At 56.0% G+C, this 10,820-nt stretch overlaps 1 protein-coding gene across 1 annotated transcript in view; it reads right to left on the bottom strand.

Annotated features, from left to right (window-relative positions):
* The window catches only part of CDH4 (cadherin 4), a 594,249-nt gene that overhangs the window by 3,786 nt on the left and 579,643 nt on the right, over positions 1 to 10,820 (bottom strand). Inside the window, exons 10-13 of the mRNA XM_046678081.1 lie at positions 5,392 to 5,645; positions 4,591 to 4,733; positions 1,563 to 1,796; positions 376 to 609 (exon numbers count right to left, since the gene is read on the bottom strand). Coding sequence (XP_046534037.1) covers positions 376 to 609; positions 1,563 to 1,796; positions 4,591 to 4,733; positions 5,392 to 5,645 — 865 coding nt within the window. The remainder of the gene's footprint in view (positions 1 to 375; positions 610 to 1,562; positions 1,797 to 4,590; positions 4,734 to 5,391; positions 5,646 to 10,820) is intronic.

Below are 10,820 nucleotides of genomic sequence, written 5' to 3'. Positions count from 1 at the left end.
TGTGTGTATATGCATATGTGCATGTCTGTGTGGGAATGGACTCCTTCGTGCATATGGATAGCTCATGTGCATGAGTGCATGCATGTGTGTGCACGTCTGTGTGTGTATATGCGTGTGTGCATGTGTGTGTGGGAATGGACTCCTTCGTGCATATGGATAGCTCATGTGAGTGTGCACGAGTGAGTGCATGTATGTGCCATGGGTGCCTGTGTCCGTTATGGTACAGACCAGTTCGGTTGGGTTTTTGAAAGGTCCCCAGTGGATGGGATGAGGCCGGGAGATGTTGGCTGCAGGGCAAACCTGGGCTCCACGCCTCTGGTCAACCCTGGATGGAGTGCTCAGGCCACGGCGCCCTTGGTGCTCAGCCATACTCACTCAGCAGGATGACGATGCAGATGAGGATGGCCACGATGGCACCGGTGCCCAGACCAGCTGCTGCCACCGCACCAATGGTGGTACAGTCGCCGTTCTCGTCACATGGGCACACCTTGACTTTGATGATGGACATGTTGGACAGGGGAGGGTTCCCAGAGTCTGTGACGATGATGGGGACATCGTACATGCCGGCTTCCAGGTACATGATACGCAAGCTGAGCTGGGCATAGTCACCTGGGCAAAGCGACAGAACGGGCTTTGTTCAGTAAACGGCCAGCTCTCCTTTCTGAGCAAGGCTTCAGAAGGAAAAGACTCAGTGCATGAAAATCTAAATTATCTGTTTGCATAACACACACACACATATGCACGCACATGCGCACATACACACTACATCATACCATAAGGTTAAAAGACATTGGAAATTCAAGAAAAGAGCAATTGCAACACGTAGGATGAAGAAATCATTTCCATAATATATAAAGAGTTTGACCAAATCAATTAGAAAAAAACCTTCTCAAAGAAAAATAGGCAAGGGCATAGAACAGACAATTGACAGAAGAAACAACAAATGCCCAATAAATATATGAAAAAATGTCCACTGGTAGTCAAGAGATGCCAATGGAAACAATGATTTTGGCTATAAATATGGAAAAATGCTCTTTAAAACAATAATAGACAGTGTCAGTGAGGTTTTGGGGAAGAGGCACTCTCCTGTACTTCTAGTGAAACCAGAAACTGCTATAACCTTTCTAGATGCATCTTTACAGTGCTAGAAAAACTTCCGAATTTGGATGCCCTTTTATACAATGAGTCCACATCTAGCAGACTACCCTCAGGAGGCACATTGTTCGGGGCCCACCAGTTGGCCACTGGAACAGGAGGTAGTCCTGGACGGTGCAGTTAGAGCTGCAAGGGCCTCCAGGGCCACGCTCCTGACGACAGTGAGAGATTGGCACTGCCCTGAGGCCTCCTCAGGACAGGCTGGACTTGCTGCGCACGGGAGCCTGGCCAGGGCTCCCGGCCTCGTGGGCTCCAGGAGGGGAAGGGCCGACACCCCTCTTGTGAGACTGGCCCCATCTCCGCTCCTCACTCTTCCAGGGCAACGGGCGCCCTTGGGGGCTGCACCCAGACTCAATCTGATCCTCCCAGTGGCTGGCGCAGTGGGCTCGTGCCTGAGGTGGGCTCACCATTTAAGCGGCTGATGGTCCAGTTCTTCCGCACGGTGGCTGGGACGAAGGGCAGCTCGAAGACGTAGGGGCCGATGTTGGGGTCAATGTCAGCGTCAGCTGCTGTGATGTTGATGGCGTTCAGGCTGGGCTTCTCGCAGATCTGTGCCTCCTTGGGCAGCAGCTCGGGGGCATTGTCATTGATGTCAATGAGATAGATCTGGAGGGTCCCGGTGCCGCTGGCCGGGGGGATCCCTGTGGGACAGACATGGGGTGACCATGCAGGGGTCTCTCCTGATGTTCCATGACCACAAACACACAATGATGTACATGGGACCAACCCACAACCCCACCCGGGACAGACCTCAGCCCCACCCAGGACAGACCACAGCCCCATCAGGGACAGACCACAGCCCCATCAGGGACAGACCACAGCCCCATCAGGGACAGACCTCGGCCCCACCCGGGACAGACCTCGGCCCCACCAGGGACAGACCTCGGCCCCACCCAGGACAGACCACAGCCCCACCCGGGACAGACCATAGCCCCACCTGGGACAGACCTCAGCCCCATCAGGGACAGACCACAGCCCCACCTGGGACACACCACAGGTAACCGCAGGCCTGTACCAACACCCTGCCGTACAACATACACAGCCACTCAGCTGCACACAACATATGAACACACCACCAGAGCACACAGTTGCATGATGTGTGGCCACACGCAGACCCCCAGCCGCACAGGCACACACATGCACACGGCACTCACACGAGCTCTGCTCGTGCACAGCTGCAGCAGGCCTGTGTGGCTGGCCCTGCGTCCCGTCTCTCCCAGCCTGGGGCCCCTGGGGGCAAAGGCTTTCCTGGCCTCAGCATTGCCCTGGCCCACCCGGCAGAGCTGCCCGTGGCCGGAAGCACTGTGCGCAGAGGCTCATCACCAAAGCGGAGAGCTGACCGGTCAGAGCGCAGGGCAACGGTGGGAGAGAGGGGCGAGGCCGCCAGCAGGCTGCTCTCGGCAGTCGTCTTCTGCTTCTGGTGGCCTCAGCCTAGAGACAGGTGCTCTGCTGAGCCCCCGAGCTCCTCAGGGGCCACCCCAGTCCCCCGATGCCCCTACGCCCAGCCTCTGCCTCAGCCCGGGTGGCGGTGCTGGTGGACACGGGCTGGGCGGCCAGCGAGAGGTGCCTGTCGCCCTCCAGGCTTGGAGGGGGCGGCGGCAGCCATGTTCTGACTGTGGCTCTGCCCTTTGACAGCCCCTTCTGTCCCTTGTGTTAACAGCCGTGGTTTTTGGCCGAGGCAGGCGGAGCGTGTAAAAAATATATCCTACAGCATGTCTCTAAGCTTCCAGAAAACGCATCAAGACATGTTGAAGGCTGGCTGGCCTGGTGGCATAGTGGTTAAGTTCACACGCTCTACTTTGGCACCCAGGGTTCGCCGGTTTGGATCCCAGGTGTGGACCTACACACTGCTCGTCAGGCCACGCGAGGCGGGCCCTACATAAAAGAGGAAGATGGGCACAAATGTCAGCTCAGGGCCAATCTTCCTCACCAAAAATAAAAAGAGGGAAAAACAAAACACATTGAAGGTGACACAGCTCTGCAACGGCCCTTGAAGGCTCCATGCTGACCCAGCGCACAATCAGGAGAAGGGCGGATGGATTCCGTTAACGGGCACTCGCGCTCCACTGTGTCCTCCACGGGCTTTCCCTGCTCCGCCCGATTCATTTAAGGGTCACTCTCTAATCCACTCTCAGTACTCGAGCTGCTGGAGGAGTGACATCGGGAACCAGAGCCCGGCGCTCATGGCAGGTGGCTGTAGGGTGGGGCCTTTGTGGAGCTGGTGGGTCAGGGAGCGGGCAGGAGGCCAGCGGGTGGTCAGTGCCGTGAACAAGCCTTGGTGCAACCGCTACTCTTGTTCATGACGCTTTAGTTGCACGGCTGTTCCTAGAGCCCGCCCCGCCCTGGGCCTTTGCACGTGCTGTTTCCTAACTATGGGGCTGCCCCTCCCACCCCGTCTTCCCCTGGCTTGTTCCTTCTGGTCCCGCAGGTTTGGCCCCACGGTCAGCTCCTCACAGCCAGGCTCGCAGCTGGTGGCCTGCTGCCTCTCCTGCATCCTTCTGTTTTGTCGTCTTCCAGCACTTCTCGTTCCCTGAAATTATCTGATTGACTCGCTTCTCCCCATCTCCCTGGGGCAGAGACTGCGGAGTTGTCCCTCAATATCCATCTCCCCTTTCTTCCTTAATAAAACACTGGAGCCCCAAATTTCATCTGGGGCCATCACTGCCCAGCTAGAAGACACATTTTTCAGCATCCTTTGCAGCAAATATAGCCTCGTGACTAAGTCTGGCCTTCAAGTCCTTAGAAGGGCAGGGGTGTGCCCTTGCCCTTCCTGTTCCTCCTTCTGTTTGCCAGAATGTGGCAAATCCATGATGGCTGGAGCACCAGCAGCCATTCTGAACCACGCTGTAGCTCACCAAAGACATGGGAGTGGCCAGAGCCAGCCTGGTTTCTCAAACCTGACCCAGGGCTGCCTGCCTCCAGCCTTCTTTTATATGGGAGAAAATAAAACTCAACCTTATTGAAATTAGTGTCATCATTATGCAGCCGAACCTGGTTCTAGCTGAGACACCGGCCTCTGGAATGTCAGCCGTGCAAGGGAGGGGCTGTTGTCCGTTCTGTTCACTGATGAACAGCGCCCGGCACACGGCAGGAGCTCAGTGAGCAATCACAGGAGTGCTAGTAGTGCGTGCTTGAGCCAGGCCCTGTTCCCAGTGCTCCAGGCGAGCGACCTGTGCGAATGCGAGTGAGCGACTGCGCGAATGACCGGACGGCTGTGTGTTCCAGTAAATGAGTGAGCTCGGTGTTTAGGCAGAACGGCTGGTGCCTTGAGGGAACACAGCAGGATGGCCTGGGGGGCACCGTGTCGCCGCGTCCCCCCCCCCCCAGACCTCCCCAGGGACCCTCTGGGTGCCGGGCGGGCCTCCCTCAGTCTCCTGGCCGCAGAGCCCGCGGCACGGTGGGCACCCGACAGTCACCCCCCGGAGCGGGACGCACCATTGTCAGCCGCCAGGAAGGTGGCCTCGTAGACGTTGTTTTTGACGTAGAGGGACTCGCGGTCAAGGATGGCCGCCGTGGTGATCTGACCGTTGGTGGTGTTAATGTGCAGCCAGTTCGCCGGGTCCGACAGCTTTGAGTATCTGCCGAGGCGGGAGGGAGGGCGTGAGGGCAGGGAGGCCAGGGGCAGGGAGAGAACGGGGCAGCCAGAGGCCCCAGCCCCTCCTGGCTGCTGGCACACCCCTCCTCGGAGTGCCAGCCTGGAGGCCAAGTTCACCTAAGGGCTCTCCCTCCAGCCCGGGGCGGGGCCCTCCCACAGCGGGACGGGGACCACGGCGGCTCATAGTAGTGGAGGTAGACAGGTCACTTCTCCTCACAAGGACCCCAAGAGGCAGATACTCCCATCGTCCCCAATTTACAAATGGGGAAACGGAGGAACAGAGAGGGTGAGTGACTTGCAAAGTCATACACCTAGTGAGGGTGAAGCCAGGATCAGGGCCCGGCCTGACTCCAGACATCGCCAGGTGTCTTTAAACCTTTGTCACCTTCTCGTGTGGAGGCCATGACAATGCTCGTGGTTTGTTGAGTGCTTTTGGCATTGCCCCAACTACCTGTGTCAGGTGGGCAGATGACCCCCGCTGTCGCCAGGGCTGGGGAGAGACCCCACAGGTCGAAGACACCCCGAAGCACCCACCCAGGGACTTTCTGGGCGGAGGGTTTCATCGGGCATTTTAGGATTCTTCTGTATGGAAAATGGGGGGCCCAAGGGCGGGGTGCGGGCAGGCCTCGCTCAGGACCCACCGCACGGCCTGCTGCATGAACCGGTCAGGGTCCACGGCCGAGAACGTGGTCAGCACGGTGCCGGGGGGCACGCCCTCCTCCAGGCGGATCAGCTTGTGGTTCGAGGGGAAGTAGGGGGCCTCGTTGATGTCCATGACCGAGATGGTCACCCCCGCGGTGGACTGGAAGGACATCTGGATGCCGCTGGCCAGCGGCGCCTGGTTGGACACCATCACGGTCAGCATGAAGGCTCTGTTCAGCTCGTAGTCGACTGCCTGGAACGAGAGCAGCCCCGGGGTGAGCTGGCAGGGCTGTGGGGCCGCGCGGGGTGCCGCCCCCGGCTGGCTGGTCTGCACCCCGCCCCCTCTGTTTCCAGCTCTGCACACCCTGCTTTGTGCCCTGGGGGCTGTCCTGGGGGATGCGTCTCCCAGGCTCCCTTGTCTCTGGCTTCCTGCTGGCTTGGCCGATGGGAGAAGAGAGAGTTTGGGGCAAAGGACCCCACACCCGCCCTCTCGACTCGTGCCATGTGTGGCAGTAGCTGGGTGCCTTGGCTCCCACGGCTCGGGAGTGCTGCCCCCCCGGCCTGTCCCCTCCTGCCTGGCATGTGCAAGGTCCCACTGCCTGTTTGTTTGTCCACCAGGTGCCTCACTAGGTATAGTGGGTGGAATGGCGGCCCCCCAAAGATATGTCCGTCTGGAACCTGTGAATGTGACTTTATTTGAAAATAGGATCTTCACAGATGTAATTAAGTTAAAGACCTTGAGAGGAAGTCATCCTGGATTGAGGTGGGCCCCAAATCCAAGCACAGGTGCCCTTATGAGAGTAAGGAGAGGGAGACCGAGACGCAGCGAAAAGCCACGCGAAGACAGAGGGGGAGACTGGAGCGATGCGGCTCCCAGCCAGATTGCCGCTAGCCGCCAACTCAGAGGGAGGCAGCAGGGAGACCCCTGGAGCCTGCGGGGGAGTGCGGCCCTGGCCTCACCTGGATTCTGGACTTCTGGCCTCCGGACCACAGGAGAGCATATTTCCTTGGTTTGGCCCCCCCCCCCCCCCCCGCCCCCAATTTGTGGAACTTTGTTACAGCAGCCCCGGGAAACTCAGAATCTCATCTTACGGACTCCCTCTCTGTGTGTGGCCCCTGCATTAACATGGTCTCCACTTACACCCTTGGGGGCGCCCGGACCCCGACTATAGACACTAGGGTGGGCTCTAGTCTGCAGTTCTATAGTGGACGGGGTGCTGTCCGTCTGCGGGTCTTCCTCCTGTTTGGGGAGCAGGGAAGTTGCACCGAAGCACTTGGGACCCCGAGACGTGTAACCAGTCACGGCAAAGCTCAACAGCCTCACTGGAAAACACAGCACAACGCAGCGCATGCAGTGGCGCCTAACCAGTCCTGCTTAGACACACGCAAGGTCACACACGCACAGGATTCTTCATGGCGGTGTCGTTTGTCTCATTGGTCAAGGATGCGTATCAGAGCCCACCCAGGCGTCCACAGCCCTGGCTGCTTGAATGGACTGCATCCACACAGTGTGGAAATCCCCAGCTGAGGGAAAGAGTGGGAGGGTCTCTGTGCATGGAAGCGCAGAGATCTCCAGGGTGTATTGGCGGGCAGAGAAAGCAAGACACGTCGTCTCCTGCCTTCCATGTAAAAGAGGGAGAGGAATAGGAACTCGTCTGTGTATTTGCTCCTAGTTGCAGAAAGGAATACTGCAAGGATAGACCAAAAATCTCCTAAGAATGGGCGCCAATAAGAGAGGGAAGGAATGGGGGCTGGCCCTGTGGCCGAGGGGTTAAGTTCACGCGCTCCGCTTTGGCAGCCCAGGGTTTCCCAGGTTCAAATCCTGGGTGCGAACATGGCACCGCTCATCAAGCCATGCTGAGGCGGCGTCCCACATGCCACAACTAGAAGGACCCACAACTAAAAATACACAACTATGTATTGGGGGGCTTTGGGGAGAAAAAGGAAAAATAAAATCTTAAAAAAAAAGAGAGAGAGGGAAGGAAAAGGGGAGGGGAGAGCTGGGGCGCGCCGCTGCTGCGTGTGCTCTGTCACACAGCTTTGGTTTGGGAGCCAGGTAATACCTTACATTCTCTCACTTTAGGTATTACAAATAAAATTATATATAAAAGCAATCTCCGAAAATTACAAGCAAACTGAATTAAATGTAATTGTATATCAGTGGATAATATAACTCCCAAGAAAATAATGATGCCCAGTGGCTAGGAGGTATTTAGATGGTAAGTCCTTAATGCGACTTATTGTAAGGACAACAGTCATTGCAAAGAAATCCTAAACTCGTTTGGTCTTCTTGCTCTTGCTACTGATTCTGCATTTGTTATTTTTTAAACTTTTTATGTATTTTCTAGGATAAAGTAAGGAAGCATTATGTTAATATGTTAGGAACCGAAATTTTCAGTGTAAGAGAAATGAGATACAAGAGCAAAGTCAATGAAGTAAAAACCCTCCGACGTTAGATCTGAAGGAAATGATCATTTGAGTCAGTGACATGAATTTGGGACAGTCAGTCTGAGCACTGGTTTGAAATGTCACCTCCTCACTCTGCCCCAGAAAGAATGGCAGAGGCCGTGGCCGTCAGCGGCCGTGGCCGTCAGCGGCCGTGAGTGCCTCTTGTAACACATGTTGGTTTCTAAACGCCACCCCTCCCTGGAGAAATACCTGGTCCGGACATGAGACAAGAAATCAACAAGAGGAACCTGTGTCTACTTGGCCACAATGTAAGGAAGCGCTCAGGAACAGGCGGCCGGTGGCGAAGGACCCAGGGACCAGCCAGGGGAGGTTCCCATCAGCCAGATATCAAAACCCATAAGGACTCCAGCTGACCAAACACACTGAATGTGAAAAACCCACGCATTCTTAACGGTTACGAGAGAATAGCACTTGTGACAAAAACACACACACAAATTCATTTATCACTGTGGTTGGCTGATTAATGGCCTGATTAATGGATTCCAACCAAGGAATGACGGAATTTTAAAAGCACCATTTTGTACCCCCTAATGAAGAAATTAATTTGGACAATGACCATCAATAGATGATAAAACCAACGCACGGAGGTCGATGAAGAGCCTCAGGCATGAAGCATCCTGCTGCAGAGGGCTCGCTGGTCGTAAGGGGAAAGTCGATTCTACAGTGAGGGCCGGGCTGTCACCACTGGCCCACTGGTCCGGCTTAGGCGACTATGAGCAGGACCACCGGGCACATAGGCGTCCTGATGGGACTCAGCTCCAGCCACGAGGCTCCTCCTGCCGGCAGACCCTTCCAGTCTAAATCCCAGGTTGTAGGAAGTGCAGGAGAGTGAGGAGCCACATACACCATGAGGTGGCTGGACAGATCCGGCACGTGGGGCCTTCCATAAGCCACCTGACCCCACGTCTATGACAGGTCAAGGGTGAGCGGAATGTTCTAGGTTACGATGTTACAACCAGGTGCATTGTGGGGACCCTGCTTGGCTCCAGATTTGAAAAATCATATTGCAAAGAGATAGTTTCAGGAAGATCAAGGGAAATTGAATATAGCCTTGTATTGGCAAATATGGAGGAAACATAGTTGATTTTGTCAGGTGTGATGACAGTGTGTCGTTATGTAAGCAAAATGCATTTTTGAGGGTGATGCATCCTGACAGTTTGAGAGGGAGAATCATGAGGTTTGGGAGTTAAAAACATACTTCAGCAAAAAACATAGATGAAGTAAAGTGGCAACACGCTAATAATGGTGAAATTTCGGTGGCAGGTGAACTTTACGCGGTCTCTCTCACTTCTGGGGGTGCTTGGAAATTTTCATGATAAACAGTATAGTGCATTTCTGCTTAGAGAGTAATTTATCTGCTGTGTAGCCAGTTTTCACGATGACACCTGTGGTTGCTGGCAGCGCCACTCCCCCCACCCCCGGGCCCGTCCTCTGATCTCTCCCCGCTGCTCCGGCGCAGCTGTGAGGCACCTCTCCCGATCTGATCTGAACCTGCCCCACCCCTGGGCCCCCACACAGCTTGGCATTTGATTTGTGTGAGCATTTAAAGTCACACCCCTGGTACAACAAACCCATGCCGTCTCGCCTACTGCTACCAAATAGGGTATTAAGTACAAAAAGAAGGAACTTAAAAATTAAGTAAGTAATAGTACCCATGGGCATGGAAGGAGAAGTGAGACATTGGGTCATGAATGGCTGAGGACTGCCCTACGGGGGTCTGGACGCAAAGGCAGAGATTGGGGTTCTGGGGCTGATGCCTCTGTCACCCCCCCAGTTCCCCCAGGGGACCCTGGGGGAGCCCTCATGCTCTCCAGGAGTGGTCTCCTTGTCCGTCGAAGGAAGGGGTGGTCCCTGCATGCCTCCTGGAGCCCCCAGTGAGATGCCTATCCCTGACGGGACACGCCTCGTCGTGGCTGATGTCTCACCCATGCTGTTTTTGCATCCCCACCCCGTCTCTTCAAGCCCCTTGGGGTGGGGGTTGCCTGGCGCTCAGCACTGTGCCAGAGTGGGTCAGCCGTACCCCATGGGTGCCCGGGGGATGTAGGGAGATGGTCCAACACCCCTGTTGTCCACCATTTGCCCATCACTCAGCACAACACTGGGTGCTGCTCAGGTGTGTGTCTATGGGAGAGCCTTGCACCCACAGGTGTCACCCTGGCAGGACCTGCAGTGGCCCAAGCTGGCGGCCAGCCTGACGAGGCAGCCGATGCAGAATAACCTGGTACCCCTCGCCTGAAAGGTCCCACCGGGGACTTCAGGCCAGAGACCATGAACCCTCTCCAGGTGCGGGCTGCCTCCTCCGTCCCTGGACTCTGGACGCCTCCAAGCACAGAGCACTCGCCTGCTCCCCGCTGTGTCCAGTGCTCCCCCACGCCAGAACCAACACCCACCAAGGCCTCCAGCCCCTGCCCCAGGCCCTCTGAGAGTTGGCCAGGGGTGAGGGCTGCTCCGTGTAAATATGCTGTTTCATAAAGTCATGGTGGTTTCGTCTACAAACAAGCCACTAAAGGAAGTGACCTTTCTCCCATATTTATTGGTTTGTGTCCCTGGAGGACATGGAATAATGCCACATGTCATGCATAAAAATTGGGTCACCAGTCTGAGTGAGGACGCCTTCCAGAAAGACTGTTATGGCCAATAAAAGTCTGTAGGAGGGTAAAATAAAGCATATTTGTAATGGAGAAATCAATAGGTAATTCGCTCCAACAGTTTCCATTAGAGCAGTTAGATGTACTCGCCGGGTCTCCCCCGACATGGCAATGACCTTTGCTCAAAGGCGAAGGGCTGGGTCTGCCCGCTGAGGAGCAGCAGCCCAGGGCGAGCCAGGCATATGGGACGGGGCTGGGGGCACCCCAGCTTGAGGGCAGGGCCGCCAGGGCGCTTGGAGCTCCAGGGTGTGGGCTCTGCTCCCGTGGGACGGGAGACTCAGGGCAAAGTGCTTCCATTCAGAGTCTTGTTC

The sequence above is a fragment of the Equus quagga genome, chromosome 12 (assembly GCF_021613505.1).
Source record: "Equus quagga isolate Etosha38 chromosome 12, UCLA_HA_Equagga_1.0, whole genome shotgun sequence".
NCBI classification, from domain to species: domain Eukaryota; kingdom Metazoa; phylum Chordata; class Mammalia; order Perissodactyla; family Equidae; genus Equus; species Equus quagga.
Note: the sequence above shows the minus strand (reverse complement) of the source record. Positions and strands in the feature narration are given on the sequence as shown.